Source organism: Solanum stenotomum, chromosome 12 (assembly GCF_019186545.1).
Source record: "Solanum stenotomum isolate F172 chromosome 12, ASM1918654v1, whole genome shotgun sequence".
NCBI classification, from domain to species: domain Eukaryota; kingdom Viridiplantae; phylum Streptophyta; class Magnoliopsida; order Solanales; family Solanaceae; genus Solanum; species Solanum stenotomum.
Genome location: NC_064293.1, coordinates 45,769,265 through 45,786,162, shown reverse-complemented (window position 1 = coordinate 45,786,162; position 16,898 = coordinate 45,769,265). Strand labels below are relative to the sequence as shown.

Genomic DNA, 16,898 nt, shown 5'->3' with positions numbered 1-16,898 from the left:
TTAAAATATGTTCATTTGTGATTTATCCAGCCTGAGAATAGGACAAAGAGGATGCAGCTTTTGCAGATATTGAAAGGTTACAAGTTTGAATTGAGGGTCAAAAGGAAGTATAGTATTAACCAAAAACTGAGAAGTATTAATAGGCACGCGTTTTGTATTGGTATTCAATTGAAGTGTAGCAGTCAAAATAAACCACACATCAGATGGTAACCTCTGAGTTCCACCAGGCTCCAGCTGTTCACTATCTTTTATTAGTGCAACATGCCAATAACTTTACCACACGTCAATTCTTTATTTAGTTATAAGTTTTGGACAATTTATTGGATTTAATAATTAATATCGGAAAAAGTTATTCATTCCTCTAAATGGAATAATAATTTATCCGAGATAAAATTATTTAAATGACAATAATATTTCCTCAAATGCTTTTTATACATCAATTTTTACTTCATTTACACTTTTTTGGAGGGTATTTTTATAAACAAATAATTTACTCTTGGAAATTATGCAATGCATATTATTTTTAATACAACAAACCAATGTTCATTAAGAAATGATTCTAGAATAATTAATCTCAACATAGATTGGAATATTTATTATAAGTTGATAAAGTGTTCAATGAAACATGATTTAGTTTGAATAAAATATTTTGATAAATTTAATAAATTGATTCTGTATTTTGAAAAAGAGTAGGTCAATCGAGTTGTTCCTATATTGAAGTCTGTGGACAAGACCTCTCATGAAAACATTAATGGAAATGTTAATTTTCATAAGAAACACTACTTGTATGGAACTTGCACAAATCTATTTATGTAAATGGATATTGTAGGATACACAACAAGTTGTTCATATTTTGGGTTGTTTTCCTCTACTTAGATAAATTGCTAAATTGAAAGACCCTAATAATTAGGAGCTTGTGCACCTAATCTTGAGGCTATTGGACTTGATAATTTTCATGTGCAAACTTTACATTGTTGAGCATAGCTAAGCTAGCCCACCATAATTTTATCCATACAGAATTAGCAGCTTTCATGCATTCATGGGCCTCCCACGTGAAGTATAGGGCCTGAGTTATCTTCGGGGAAAACTACGTAAATGGGTCATAAAATTTAAAATAATTATAAGTTCATACCCAAATTCAAAGTAATTTCTGAAATACTCATTCTCTCATAAATAATTACAGTCCATATCCCCTTAAGTGATACTAAATCGATATCATATACTGTATTGGTATAATTAAAGTTGATAATTTCGCTTAACTGATACTAAATCAGTATATATATACTGTATTGGTATCATTAATGTTTTTTGTTCAGAAATTACTTATTAGTCAATGATACTATAAGAGTATTTATGTATATTGTTGTGGTATCATTAAGGTTTCTTGTTCAGAAATTACTTATTAATCAATGATACTATAAGAGTGTATATATATATATATATATATATTTATTTTTATTTTTTTTGTGGTATCATTAAAGGTTTGAAAAAATTACATAAGTGAAGGTCTTTATTTAATAATTACCACTTTTAAGTATACTTTTAATTTATTATCATTTTTGTCATCTTTTAGCAATACTTGCTTAAAACAATTTTGTTCCTTTAAACTTAGCAAAAAGTGTTGTCATTCGCCACTTTTACCAGTACTGTCATTCAGCCAAATTGTTATATATGGTTAAAAGAATAATGTTGACATATATCGTAAATATTTTTTAAAAAGTGTACACGTAAGTGATTTTCCCTAAGGTTTGTTGTTAAAAAATTACTCATTAGTCAATGATACTATAAGAGTATATTACCCATTAGTCAATGATACTATAAGAGTATATATATATATATATATATATATATATACTCTTATAGTATCATTGACTAATGAGTAATTTTTTAACAACAAACCTTAATGATACCAATACAGTATATATATACTCTTATAGTATCAATTCCGTGAAATTATCAGTCTTAATGATATCAATACAATATATATGATACAATTTAGTATCAGTTAAGCGAAATTAGTAAATGGGGTATATAGTGTAATTATTTAGTGGGGTATGAATATAAAGGGGTATATGTTTATAATTATTTTGCTTTTATGGGGTATTTGCTTATTTTACCCCTATCTTTGTTTAATTGGGAGTCAATTGATAACTTTTTGTCTACGTCGAAACTTAAAAAATGACTTTTACTGTCATTATTATTAATTTATTATTATTATTATTACTATTATACATATTTCATGCGGTGAAAGGGTATTCTGAAGTAATCGATGAGGCAATTTCTTAGGAAGGTGCATATTGCTTTGTAAAGAATTCGTGTGCACCCTTTTATGGTTGGACTTTGTAATTTTGAATGATTAATTTGTTATTGATAACATCAAGAAAGAGTAGATTAAATGATTTTGCTGAAACCCAACGTAAACCCTGTTTCACATTTCACGTGGATACCAGCTTAAACATCAGATTTACTTAATTGAGAAGCATCATTTTAATATATTGAAAGAATTACTTATTTCGTTTTTTTCAAATAAAGTTGTGTTTTTATTTTTCATTTAATTTTAAAATAAATGGCTAAATATAGTTAATATATTACTTATTTTGAAACAAAATTAGTACTTCTACAAATGAATTGATTTCTTAAGGGGTGTGCACAAATTAAAAACATCACTTATTTTGAAACGGATGAATGAATAGTTTTCTTGCCTAAGTTATTTTGGAACGGAAGGAGCATGTATATTTTATTTTATTTGAAATAAGTAGTTTTCTTAAGAGGTACTTATGTAAATTAAAAAAATTCTTTGATTTGAAACAGAGAGATTAATAATGTGCTCAAATATTTTAGTGAATAATTGAACTTGGATTGCGCATTGAGATGCTCGATTCTAATTTCTAACTCATACATATGTTTATAAATTTTATTTATGTTTCATTTGCAGACGAACCCTTGATAACACCACCAGACTATTGTATGATTTTAATTTGTTCAAATTAGTAAGCTTAATTTTTATTTATGAGTTGTCACAACATATAAACTGTACTGACCCTCATTCTCTTTTCTTGGCATAATCCCTTCGATCGAAAAAAAATTAAAATCCATTTAAACCTTTTGAATTTGAAAAAAGAATACATGTCATTTATTTACCTCTTGAATAGGACACTAAATTAAACCTTTTTTTCTAACAAAACTTTTATGGTGATTGGCGAAGAAATAGATGATCCAACTTTTAACTGAGGATAACGATAGACCATTTCACATAATTCAAGAGTAAAGTTGACCTTTTATAGATTGATCAAGAGATTGACGCATGAGACTTAAATTAGTGTTTGTTTAGACCTGATTTGTTTTCTTAAAAAAGTAAAAATTAAGACGACATTTGATTATACATTTGACTGATCTTGTGAAGATAAAAGTTTGATTCAAGTTATTAGAGTGAGTAAAAGTCTGATATTGGTTGAGGAATGCACTGATAGTCTCCTTATATGAATTTGAATAAAAAATTGCCCTTGTGAGCTAATATTTTTTTTGTGTGTTTTCTACCGTAGTGCATGCTACTCTAATAAAATTTCAACTCTTACAAGATTTCTTGGGAATGATGTTTTAGGTACGTTTTGACACTAGAACATTTCTTGAAACTGATGTTTTGCACCCGTTAAATTAGGACATTGTACCATTTACCAAGAGGAACAATTCATTCATTTTCTTCAAAATAAATATAATGTATCCAACGGTTCATCAAGACTACGGCAAATTCTCCGGTGAAGGATATAATCCAGGCCCAATGAAACAACCTTATGTTCCTCCTCACTATGCATCTGCCCCCGGTATGCCGGTGCATTCTCCCGGCGCTACCACGGCACGGTGGTCAACGGGTCTTTGCCACTGTTTTGATGACCCGGCTAACTGTTTAGTTACTAGTGTTTGCCCTTGTATCACCTTTGGACAGATTTCTGAAATACTAAACAAAGGAACAACTTGTAAGTATTGTATATACGCATTTTTTGTTGTTGGATAAATTGATATTTGGTTACCAAGAATATGATGTTTGTGTTGTTTTTTGATGTTAGCATGTGCGAGTAGAGGTGCATTATATGGTTTGCTGGGATTGACAGGATTGCCTAGCCTATATTCCTGCTTCTATAGGTCCAAAATGAGGGGGCAATATGATCTGGAAGAGGCACCTTGTGTTGATTGTCTTGTACATGTTTTCTGTGAACCTTGTGCTCTTTGCCAAGAATACAGAGAGCTTAAGAACCGTGGCTTTGATATGGGAATAGGTAATTATATATTATGAGTTTATACTATTTAAATAATCTGTAAATATAAATAAGATTTTCGCTATATCGACAATAATTTGTGTTGTAGGGTGGCAAGCTAATATGGATAGACAAAGCCGGGGAATTACGATGCCCCCTTATCATGCAGGCATGACCAGGTGAAATGTATGCTTTTGTGGTTGGATTAATATCCTGCAGCTAAATTAATTTTTTTTCTTGTAATAAGATGATTTAACTTTGACAAGCTTTACAATTTACAAGTGTCTTCACAATGCTTTCCCTGTATGTTCTTCTGGCTATGTGTTATTAAGTTTGAAAATATATTTTGATTTTAATTTATCCTACCAATGAAACCATTAAAACATGAATCCACATGCAACATATATATATACATTCACATTAACTATTTGCTTGTTGGACAACAAAAACCGAAAAAAATTATAGAGAACAAACAAACTGAAGAACTAGAACAAAAGAAAGATACATACCAGTACTGTACTATTTTTATACTTATCAGTATACAAAGAAGGAAAGGATAAACAAATAAACTTTCTAGCACACTGTTTTAATTGCTATAGTTTGAGTCTCCACATCAACACCAATCAACTCTCTAGCTCTCTGGGCTTGTATCATCCAATCAGTTCTACTCAACACAAAAACCATGAGACATGCACAAACGCCTTGAGCAGCCAACAAGCCCAAACAAAGGCCCAACAACCCCATCTTCATAACAAAGCCCAGTACAATAGCTAGAGGCAACCCAACACCATAGAAAGAGCCCAAGTTTATATGAACAGCCAAAGCTGGCCTTGCACTGCCCCTCAAAGCACCACAACCGGTGGTCTGTGGGCAGTTGCCCAACTCACACAACCCCACCACCGGCATTGCTGCTGCTGTCAGCCACAAAATCGACTCGTCGTCTGTAAAAGCCTTGCCCCAAGCATTTCTTAGCGTTGTCATAAATATCATTGCTAATAAGCTTGTTAATGTAGCGCACAAAATTGCTACATGACATGAAGTCTTTGCTTTATTGGGCCTATTGGCTCCCAACTCATTCCCAACTCTTGTTGAAACAGCTAAACTTAATGCTGATGGAAATATATAAGCAAGTGAAGTTGCCTGCAAGAGAATTCCCATAGTAGACACAGCCTCTGCAGCATTAAAAAGAACCCCTGATAACAAAATCATCAACTCATACCACCACCACTCTAAGCATACAGAAATACAGCTAGGGACAGCAAGAATCAAAATTGGTTTCCACCCTTCAAAGCATTCAGTTGACCAACCTTGCCAAGATTTTCTATGAACACCAGAAAAACTAACATAAAGAAAAAGAACACCAAGGAGATTGAAGTCAGCTATCACCACAGCCATAGCAACACCTTTAATACCAAGGCCAAGGTGATAGATAAGGAAATAGTTTATAGGTGCATGCAGGGCAAGTGAAAAAGCAGCACTAAAAGTAACAGGGAAAGTGACATTCTGAGTTCTCAAGTAGATTTTGAGAGGATTGATAATGGATTGAAAGAAAAGATTAGGGAGACAAAAGGACAGATAAGTAGAAGCAATTGATGAAATGGTTGGATCTTGGCCACAGAAAAGGAGTAAAGGTTCAATCTTTATCCACAAGAGAGAAATGGGGATAGATGAAAATAACAGAATCAAGATTGTACGTTGGAGAGTTTGACCCATAAGAGGCCATTGTTTAGCACCACAAGCTTGAGAAGATATAGCCTCCATACCCATAGCTAGGCCAGACAGAACAGAGAAGCCAGTGATATTAGCTATGCCAATAGATAAAGATCCACCAGCAAGTGCTTCTTTACCTAATCTTCCCATAAACAACATTGATATCATTGATTTTCCATATACAAGCAATCCAGCAGCAATGATGGGAAAAGCTATTGAATATAGCAACTTCACCTCCTCCACAACCTAGAAACATACATTCCAATTAATCTCAAGATTCAATTTCTAAACATTTTCTCTTCAAAAAAGGATTTATTTTTTTATAAAAAACACTAACCTCAGAACTGGTTGGTCGTTGATGAGTTTGATCTTGTTCATCCGGATTCGTTGTACTTGTACCTGCATGAATTGATTTCAACCTCGGAATACTAGGATCCATCAGCAGAGGTGTTGAAGCTGGTAGAGCCATCACGAGTGTTGAAAATCAACAGAAGGTGCACAGAAGCTTATAAAGAAACGTTGAAGGACGATTAATTAATATAGAAAGGGATCATAAACATTCTATCGTTGTCAGCGAGAGAGAGTAGAGAGAAGAGAGAATTGAAGTACTAGTGAGTAGTTTCAACATCTATTTAATAAGGAAAATGTACATGGTGTTGATATGTATCAGTGGGTGAACAGTAAGCTTCGGTGGTTTAAAAATGGAGAGATTAGAGAGTGAGACAGAGGAAAGATAAGGTGGAAAGTGTACATGGGGAAAACCTTTGTCCTTTCTCTACTTCAATCCAAATCTTTGTTGGAATCCATGCAAATGCCAAATTTCAGTAAGCTGTCATCTCATCTCTTCGTCATTAGATTCTTTGCCTTTACATTTCCTTTCTTTCTTTCACTTCTCCAATTTTTATTTCACTTTTCATACTCTAATCTAATTCTTGATACTTGGTCTTTGTGTTATAGAGATAACAAGAAATCAATTGAATAATCAAATCTTGTGCAAACTGACATAAATATATCATTTTACCAAAAAAGGTACTAAAAGAAATATGACAGTAAAAATCTTCACTACTATAAATAGTATAGTAAACTTAGTAATACTTAGAGAAAAAATGAACCTGGAACCACTAGTTAGAACACATCATTCACTAAAAAAAATTAAAAATTACATCATTCACTTGGTAACAGAATCTGAAAAAAGAATGACTACCTGCCATAAAAAAAAAAAGAAGATAAAACCTCTAATAAATTGCAAAATATTTTCTTTATTAATTTACTTCAAAATAAAAGAGAAAAGGTACGTTGAAGCACTTTACTATATAAATATCAAGTGGTAATGGTTTGAGATTAATTTTTATTTTTAATCAAATAAAATACAAATTTAATCTCGAACTTAATCCTGAATATTCCATTAATTAGTTCAAAAATTATAAATCTCAAAGACTATAACTTTGTCCAAGAAGCAAATGACCTCTCACATCTCACACTATATATATATGGAGCGGCAATAAATGTCATTCGTGCGTTACCATAAACTCGAATCCAAAGATCAAATGCAATAATTTAGGCCCTCTTTCATCTAGGGATTTACAACATCTATGGGTGAGGATTTAAGTGAAGGAAAGAGGCATCGATGTATATGAAAACTCTCAATGCATTGCACGTGTAACACATCACTTGTCGTTGCTAAGAAGATTCATGGAAGATATGTATACATACATGAACCATTCAAACGGCAAAAGCAGGTCAAACTCTACGTTACTCGTGAGCCTTAATTTGGACTGGAGTTTAACAGAGTTTGGTATTAACATAACTCAAACTCTTGCCTAACTGCCAAATTCTCAAGAACCTTATTAATCATTGCTATATCGTCCGTATTAATAAAACTTAAATACACTCGATGCTTAGCTTCTAGGCATTATTATAGAGGGTAAAATGGGTATTGTCCAGATGCATGAACAAATGATATGACGACACATAGTATAAGTAACCGTTTATGCAAGGGTAGTCAGGGAGGGTTAAACGAACCCTCCAAATACCGAGCCTAGGAATGAAGTTCAGCTCAGAAGGGTCCCGAAATCCACATCACCAAGACCGGTGCCTGAGCCTCACTAACATAGCCTACCTGGCTCCGGAAAGGCAGAATGGATTCAAACTACATATTCTGCCTTGTTATATTATGACACATATAGGCAAGCATTAATTATGTTATTCTTAATCAAGAATTTTTTATATAGCTATAACGATTCTTATAGATTGTGAACACTAATTTGTTAAGAAATAAATGAATTAATTAAGAATATAATGTCATTATTTGTTGAAATTGAAATATGACGATAACAATAGGATAAGCTTATCATCCTGAAAATCACAGAGAGGTATATTTATCTGTCTCTTGCACCATAAGTCCATTGCACCAAAGACTAGTGAATTTTAAATGCTGTGTTGCAACACCAGGTTCATATGAACCAAATAATTTCAAACGCAAAGTATGAATTCATGTATAAAATCCACTAATATCACAACAAAGTTAATCTGAACCCATCATATTAAAGGGGATTTAATGTTATAAAGTATTAAATGTTGAATTCATAAAATTTCGATTTTGAATACGACTTGCAACATGGATTATGTTGATATTATCATGGCCATGTGTTAGTCATAAAGTAGCAATATACTTTTCTTTCCTTAAAATTTAATTTCAACTTTGGCTGAAATTGTTGTTATGATACCAAACTTTATGGAGAACCTTTTACCCTTGCACTATTTAATAGTGCAGGGGTAAAAGGTCTTTCCAAAGTTTGGTATTGTTACAACAATTTCGGTCAAAGTTCGGATATATTTCAAACTTTTTTCCCAAATTTATAAGAAGCGTATTATTGACGGAAGCCAAGATAATGAGTCTCTCTAAATCTCAAAAGCAGTATGCATAGGTAGGGCACCTTAGTACCAGCTAAATTGTTGTATCAGGAGAAGTAATCCATGTCAAAGGTGCAGATGATATTTTCCCTTTTTGTCATAAAACTTTAGGGACCATGTATTGTCCATCTTCATTGTGTTCCCTTTCTTCCCTTCCATAGGACAGGATCTATCTCTATCAATATCTCCCACAGTTGATGAAAGAAAGAGACGCACAACAAACACTTAGACTAAATTACCCGGAACAGGCAATCAGATTTCACGTGACACTTCGTCGAAATTTTCATCAAACAATTGCTTTGCACGTCACCTTCAAATGTGGGGACCCAACCCTCCTGATTATTGCATGAAATTGATGATTCTTATCCTACTTGCATTAGTCATATCCCCAACTGCATGGATTTTCTCAATCAACTTCCCATCATTTATTGAGTGCGCTAAGCTCTAAAATATGAACCACTTACTAAGACATATTGCTGGAGGCATAGGTCAAATACTTGATATATAGCAACCCTTCCATTATTTGATACATTATGTACAGAACAATGGGATACAAGTCCAGATACCAGTAAAACATAACCTCCTCGGAGTCGGAGAGAGGAGGTCTACAGGTTACATGAGTAATTATACATCTCCCCAAGTTTTTTGCCCAAGGCATTCGCAGTGGAAGACTTGTCTTATGAGTCAAAATATTTAGGTAACTTTTCAGTCACAAAAATTATTGAGCAATTCTACCTGATACTTAAGGCTAAGTTGAGTAACTTTTTTATCACGAAATAGTTTAGAGACTTTGATGCAATAAAGTAAAATTGAATGAGCATCCGTGCAATGACCGCTAGTACTATTGGAATGCAACTATTCGGCTACACAAGTTACTTTTTGGAAGGAATTGTAATGGTACGATGTGAAGTATTGGGATTGAGGGGAATAATTCCACTTCTTTTTGCCGATCCGATCAAAGAATGAACCTTTTCTTCTTTCTTATAAATGGTAAAAAGTGTAGATTGTAGAGTAAAATCACAACTAGAACTAAGCAATCAGCATTGGGAAGAAGCTACATAATTAGACAAGATCCAAATTCTTAGAGTGAAAGTCATTTATGTTTGGTTTTCCCTCAAGACTAGGCGAGGTTTAATTCTTGGAACAATCAAGTGAAGACACCTTGCAACCTTTCGCTTTTTTAATCCCATATTTAGTTTAGGAGATTAAGATCAAGTTAAGGATTGAAAGTTCAACTGTTTTCCAAAAACATACTGGCATGTTGCAATCAATCATTTTGCAAGATTTATCAAGAATGTCGCAACTAATTGGGCATAAAACTTTACTCGGGAACAATTCAGGGGATCTACCTGTATATGAAATTAGACATCGACTAGGGAAACGAAAACAACCTGGTGACAAATACATCTTAACTTCCCACAAAAATAGTCTTGTTTTTCAATAGCGTTGTTTCGCTTCTTTCTTCTTAGTAATTTCTTCCAACTCCGCATTTAAAATTTCCTCCATCCCCATACTCACTACAATCTCTTCGAATGGGGAGAAAAGTTATATAATGTAAACAGATAGAAGACTTCGAGGGATTGAGAGTAAACCACAGTTAAATATAGTTAGCATAGTTAAAAATGCAGGTTAAAATCCAAAAGATTTCAACAGGAAGCTTCAAATGTGATATAGTAAAGCTCTTGGAGCCAAGATTTTAATGGGTCAGTTATCTTCAAAGCAGACACAAAGGTAACCTATTTAACAGTGTGGGGACTAACCGCTAGACCTTAAAAAAATGTGCTCCACATCATGCAACTAATTCATTTATCTGGGGCCTGAGAAGGTCAATTCCAAGATTTTCTTAGAAAACTCGCAATGAAATTATTTGGCTTCAGACAATCTCCCGGTTCCAACAAATCACTCTTTGAATGGGGATAAAAGATACATAATGTAAAATATAGAAAAGACTTGGTCCAAACTGACTAAGATAATTGTAATAGTGTAATACATACTACTTAGTAAACAGATTGAATAAGTTGTTCTCTTTTGTCTCTATACTATTATTCTCTTTTCCTTCTATCAACTTCTCTCCTCTCATAAAATTGGAATTACAATATCACGAACACTTAACACATTTACCATCTCTATGCCTATTACATGACCAATTCATTAAAGTTCAACAACAATACTAGAAGTCCTCAAGTCGAAATCTTGTAATTCCAAATATATGGCCAATTGGCCATATCAGTTAGCAGCAAAGAAGATAAGTTATCCCTCCCCTTTCTCATGCAATATAACCCATGACGGAAAACTGTGATAGTGTGCCAATTGTTAAAGCTAATATAACCAAGTTCAGTGGCCTCATTTGTGAAAGATAGTGGAAATTCAAGTCACACTTGAAAAGTAAAGTCATGAGAATGACTAAAGCTAAGAACGAGAAACATTGGTTGGCAGCAAAGCATCACGAATCCCAAGGATAACGGGACCCTTTTAAGGCATAGCCCCATAGTAGGCTTGAACTCATGAATGCAACTTTCTAAATTCTAGTTTTAGCTACCAGTTAACTAATCAAAACTGGACTTCATGCATAAATGAACAACATTGACAAGGCTCAATAAAGATCTTACCTCTTGAACATCTCAATTGCTCTAACGTAAACCTACAAACAATTCGAAACTTCCCTAATTCATATTTCGTGTATGTACCTTCAGACTAAAATGAACAGCTACTAAATCTCACTAAATGTGTATAGCCCCCTCCTAATGACATAGGCAAGGAGCTATATTATGTTAGAATTGATGAAGATGAAAATCACATTCACCCCCAACCCCCAAGAAAAAGGCTCAGGTAATCAACCGTCATCTCATAATTGACAAAGCATGGAATAGGATCCCAATTCAACAACAGAACTCTACTCAGGTAAGCCAAATGACAGTCTGATGTAGTACTATAGAAGTGTGGAATTGTTTTAATCATATGCCTAATTACTTGAAATCTCATGGGTTCAGATCACATCCGCAGGGCCTCATCTCTTCACAGTATCTCAAAAATCTGCTCAGAAGCATGTGCACAAGTTGACAAACAAACAATAATGAGATTATCAGTGAACTTCAAAAGAATGGAAATACGAGACAATTGTGCTCATATGCATCCGCAAATGGCAATACAACAACAATGGGTCCAAATAACTCATAATCCCATTCCTGGCTTCACACTGATGTTTCCATGCAATAATAAACAGCAAGAACCAAATTAAGAACTTACATTAATGGGCATTTCTGCTATGAAAAGACCACTACTTTCTTCAATGCTTTTGAGAGTAACAACTTCGCCTCCGACAACCATGTTAATCACGATTCCATCTGCATATGATCCAGAAACTTATGTGATACGTTCAAGAATAATAAAGCTAACATGACACTATACAATCAACTATGTAAAAAATAAGGTGGGGGAAACGGGCTGTTGGATGACATCCTTCTTAATTGACTCCATTGAAGAAGAAGTATTATAAAGGAGATGTGAAAAATAATTATGTTCTGTCTTGTTTTTCTTTACTTCCATCCTCTTATTCCTTTCCTCAAGTCTAATCTGCTCTTTTGTCAAATTCAGTTCTATAGTATGGAAAGAGAACCTGCTGCCAAGCAAGTACCCATGCGCCTCATATATGTTTCCTACATAAGAGCATAACAACAAGGTTAGTGCATTTGCAAGTCCTGGGGTACAGGTCACAAATTCAAAGAATTAAATGCAACTGTCAAGTGAAGTAGACTATTTCTTTCACTATACATGTTTTTTCTAGGCCAACTTCCACCAACAATTTCGAGGATCACATTTGGTTCCTAAAGTACAGAAATGAGACACTAATAAGATTTAAAGAATTAAGCACATAAGTTTCTTTTCAGCTTATGATACATATTATACTCATGAAAAAAGAGAACTGCGAAGCCAAAATACCTCAATTAACGAGTTAATTGTTTCACACATATATTGATTTTCAGCTACAGTGATCGATTTTATCTGAGCTGATTATGAACAAGTGTAAAGTGGAGCCATATATGTGGCCAAATGAGATATCTGTCTCTAATACAGTAAATGGAGGCAGCATCTGGGCTGTAGCCCAAGCTTATGAGTCCAGTTCTTCATTAAATTGACAAGGCCCACTTTATTATTTATCAACAGCTTACAGGTGTTGTGCAGCTTATTAGTTGTTTGTGCATAGCATCTAGATGATTTTTTTTTAGCTGAAATCGGTACTAATATATGTTTACATTCATTCACAGCTTTGGCAACTCTTCCAGATGTTCATCTTCTTCATACACAAATATAGAAACTACACTGGGATGTTTATATTCTTCACCAAATATCTCAAATTGATGAAAGATTTCAGCCGTGGTATCAGAGAAAATTCAGGCTCTGACAAGATCTTCATAAAAATTTCTCTTCGATTGATGTTAGGGTTTTGCAATCACAGCAAACCTCAAGTCAGAACTTGCATGTCAGGATACTCCGGAGCAATTAATTGTTTTTTGTTCGTGTTTAAGACTTGAAAGTCTCACTAGCTGCTCTTGTTCACCTTTGGTTCTTCTTGCTCATCATTATTACTTCTCTGCCTAATCAGCATATGCCAAATCCTTAAAATTCCTCCTGTCCTATGAACCCGTTTGTATATATACACACATCAAGTAATCCTGGAACATGGTGGTGTGCAGTCTCTTGATGTAAACGGGTTTGGTGGATGGCGAAGAATCATGCTCACATTGCAGTGAACTAAGTTGCTCGGACTCTTCACTTTATGTGCTGCACCCGTGCGACACGACGTGGGTGGGGGATCTATACGGGTTCTAGTCAATCAATTCTTGATACATTGAGCAAAAATCGATAGAGAAATTTGAGGCAACACGATGATTTATGATATCAAAACAAAAGCTAAGGTGAAATTATAAATTAGGCGTACTGTTTTTTTTATTGCTAAAGATATTTGTATAAAAAAAGTCAGCAACCAGAAGATGCCTTAAAGATATTTACAGATCAACATCACTGATGAATGTGCAATGAACTCAAGAAGTTTATCATGGCTTCTATATCATTCGTAATAGCCATATTACACTAAAAAAACAGTTAGAAGATGCATACATACTTAATTAGAGTTACATATTCAAACTTGCTCTCCGAAATTCATGCATTTCTTTCCTTCCAAATACCCATATTACACCATACCAAATATGGTGTAATATTACACAATATTTGGTGTCCTTCTCTTAAAAGACTGTGCCTAGACATTAGAATTATCTGCATTTTGATACTAAATTCTTACTTAATCTCACTTCAACTTCATTCCTCTTAAGAAAGCTAAACTTACTATGAATAAATTATATTCTATTTCTATTTATCCTAATATCCTCAGTCTCTAAAGTACTTTCAATACTACTTCAAACTCATGAGAGCATTTGCACAGAGTTCGAGCTTTTCATTTTAAATTTGGAATCCTCGTGACCTAATCTAAGAGCTCAATGGCTCCAATTTGATAGTTATTCTAACTGTTTTGTTTATCTAGTATTATCATCATTTAAAACCTGGAGGTACATACCAACTCAAAAAATATGAATTTAACATGTTATGTGTATGTATGTACTTCTAACGTAATTTTCGATTTCACTTTCTAACAAAGATAAATAATCAGCATGTCGTGGGAGAATGCTTCACACAGAATCCAAAAGGAGGGAAGTAATGGACATCAAAAGCTGGAGAAATAAGCAGGTCTCAGTTTACAGTGGTCAAACGGTGCCAGAAAGGAATAAGCAGATCTTAGAAATTTATGCTTTACTTGAACCTACTCTTTAAAAGTTAGCTTTCTCTTTTTCTAAATTCCAAGCCGTGAACAGTATTGTCGTTTCACACAAGTCCACCCGAGTGTTATGATCCAACAATTAAAAGTCGCACCTCTAATTAACAAACCTTCAAGTCCATGAGCATGAGTTATTAAAATGTTGAAAAGAATGATCAAGGAAACGTAAAGCCTGCAAGAAGAGTACCTTCTTTGTTGGTAGCTCATAATTAATCAAGATACGAGCATTCATAGGTGACTCCCCAGAGTTAACGAGGGGAAGGCAAACATCCGTGACAACTATCAAATGACACTTCTCCTCTTCCTTCTCTGTTTCCCCTGTATCCTGCTTGATCCACCTCATTGTAGCTTGACGAAAACTAGCTAAAACTCTTGCACGTTCTGCTTCAGGAAGATCACTGTACTGCAATTTTCACATACATGTTCAATCAATCAACTAACCCTCAATCCCAACCTAGTTGTGACTCTCCATGTCGATTCCCCTCTGTTAAGACTAATTTCATTTAAATAACATGTTCTTCATTCAATCGATCAGCCAGCTATGACTCAACTTCAAAGTTCAACCCTACCTGTATCCGTTATATGAATCCTCGGTAATTATCTAAGTCCCATAACAGATTATCAATGTTGATTTAACAACTTAATTATAAGCCAATTTGCAACAAAGAGGAAAACAGATTGAGAGAGAACCAGAGCGTCGATTGTAATATGTGAGATACTGGAAAGAGCGGAGAAGACAGCGTCGAGCTCGTCACGTGTGCTGCAGCTAACTACAATAGGTATGGACCAAAGCCGGCCAGCCATGCCCAATAGATCCACCAAAGTCTCCTGTTTCATTTCAGTTTCAATAAGTATAAAAAGCTAGTGGTTGACGGAATTGGAGAATAGGAAGGGTTACCATTTTGAACTGAAGTCTATCGACGGCGAGGTAGAAATGACGTTGCTGGCTGGAATTGAAGCTTGATGGAGAAGTCGATAATGGAGCTTCATTGGGTTCCATCAATGACTTCTGAGACTTTTGCTTCGCTGAACAATTGAAGAAAAAATTCACTGCTTACCGGATTAAACCTTCAATTTCCCTGCAATAATCTCCCAGCTGAGCGTGTACGCGTTTTCAATGTTCCCAGAGATTACCAATATTCTCCTCGAAATTCAATTAGTATAAAATACTTTTTCGGGCTGTTTTCCTTTCTTTACAAATTTTCCCCAAGTATTTTGTACATAATTTTAACTTTCAAGTATAATAACTTTAAAAATGGGATATTTTAAAAGTAAATTACTCAGGTTAAACACTCATAAGTATAATACAAAATATAACTCAGTCCCTTAAATTTATCAGAGTATTTCATTTACACACTCAAAGTAAGATATGTTTCAATTGAACACTTCAACTTCTAATAAGGTATTTTAATTAGATACTATTATATTTATCAAAATTAAAATAACACAATTTATGTTTATCAAAATATTTCGCATAATAAATTTCTCCGAAAAACTTATTAGAGCACGTTTTGAAAGTTATATTATAATTGAAACTTGATATAATTAAGAAGTATATTATTATTATTATTATTATTATTATTATATATTGTATAATTATTAAAACATCGCAATGTTTTAGTAATTACAACAAGGAGGTAACTTTCGTCTCTGTATATTATTTTAACACAATTTTATCTTGTCACTATGGTATCCACATTACAAATGTAACAAATCGAAATCTTCACTATATTAATAAGAGCACAGGAACACTATTACAACTTTAAGATTTTAACTACAATAATCAAACTACCGAATAACAATGGAAATATTGAAATAATAAGTAACTAAAGATAGAGATAAGAACGGAGATGAGAAACTTAGACTCTAGAAGAAAAGGAGATGACAAACATTTTCTTCAATATGCATAAACCATTATTTCAAACTCATTCTTCCCTTTAACCAAATGCTAATTGGACCTGGATCCCAGATAAAACAATCCAACATTTTACTTGGCCCAATCTCATTCACCACTTCTAACTCATAGGCCTTTATAGAGCTAACTTGGTTCACAACAATACACCCGTCCCCAAAAAGAACCTTGTCCTCAAGGTTCGAGTAGGGAAATGTTATTTGGAAACTTGGAGTATAATGAGCTTGGCTAGAGCAGGCAAAACCATGTAGGAATAACATTATAATTTGGTTGGCAGTTA

General features: G+C 33.8%; 2 protein-coding genes and 1 pseudogene across 2 annotated transcripts; 1 reads left to right on the top strand and 2 right to left on the bottom strand.

Annotated features, from left to right (window-relative positions):
• The first annotated feature begins 3,662 nt into the window (after nt 1–3,662).
• Nucleotides 3,663–13,838, top strand: LOC125847915 (cell number regulator 2-like; annotated as a pseudogene).
• Nucleotides 4,696–6,931, bottom strand: LOC125847900 (protein DETOXIFICATION 48-like). Its single transcript, XM_049527625.1, has 2 exons — nt 6,301–6,931; nt 4,696–6,209 (listed from the first exon to the last, which is right to left on the bottom strand). Exons 1-2 carry the CDS (start codon nt 6,430–6,432, stop codon nt 4,827–4,829), a joined length of 1,515 nt encoding a protein of 504 aa, XP_049383582.1. The 5' UTR covers nt 6,433–6,931; the 3' UTR covers nt 4,696–4,826.
• LOC125847909 (eukaryotic initiation factor 4A-3) lies at nt 11,702–15,859 on the bottom strand. The gene is made up of 6 exons (XM_049527634.1): nt 15,605–15,859; nt 15,397–15,534; nt 14,894–15,109; nt 12,493–12,532; nt 12,123–12,220; nt 11,702–11,909 (listed from the first exon to the last, which is right to left on the bottom strand). Exons 1-6 carry the CDS (start codon nt 15,704–15,706, stop codon nt 11,892–11,894), a joined length of 612 nt encoding a protein of 203 aa, XP_049383591.1. The 5' UTR covers nt 15,707–15,859; the 3' UTR covers nt 11,702–11,891.
• Nucleotides 15,860–16,898: the final 1,039 nt, after the last annotated feature.

Bases quoted from the DNA above. Each gene is read 5' to 3' on its own strand.
- LOC125847900 (XM_049527625.1), bottom strand. From the start codon at position 6,432: ATGGCTCTACCAGCTTCAACACCTCTGCTGATGGATCCTAGTATTCCG. The intron at 6,210-6,300 runs GTTAGTGTTTTT...GTATGTTTCTAG, and splicing joins AACGACCAACCAGTTCTGAG to GTTGTGGAGGAGGTGAAGTT.
- LOC125847909 (XM_049527634.1), bottom strand. From the start codon at position 15,706: ATGGAACCCAATGAAGCTCCATTATCGACTTCTCCATCAAGCTTCAAT. The intron at 15,535-15,604 runs GTAACCCTTCCT...GAAATGAAACAG, and splicing joins ATAGACTTCAGTTCAAAATG to GAGACTTTGGTGGATCTATT. The intron at 12,533-14,893 runs GTACTCTTCTTG...GCTCTTATGTAG, and splicing joins ATGAGCTACCAACAAAGAAG to GAAACATATATGAGGCGCAT.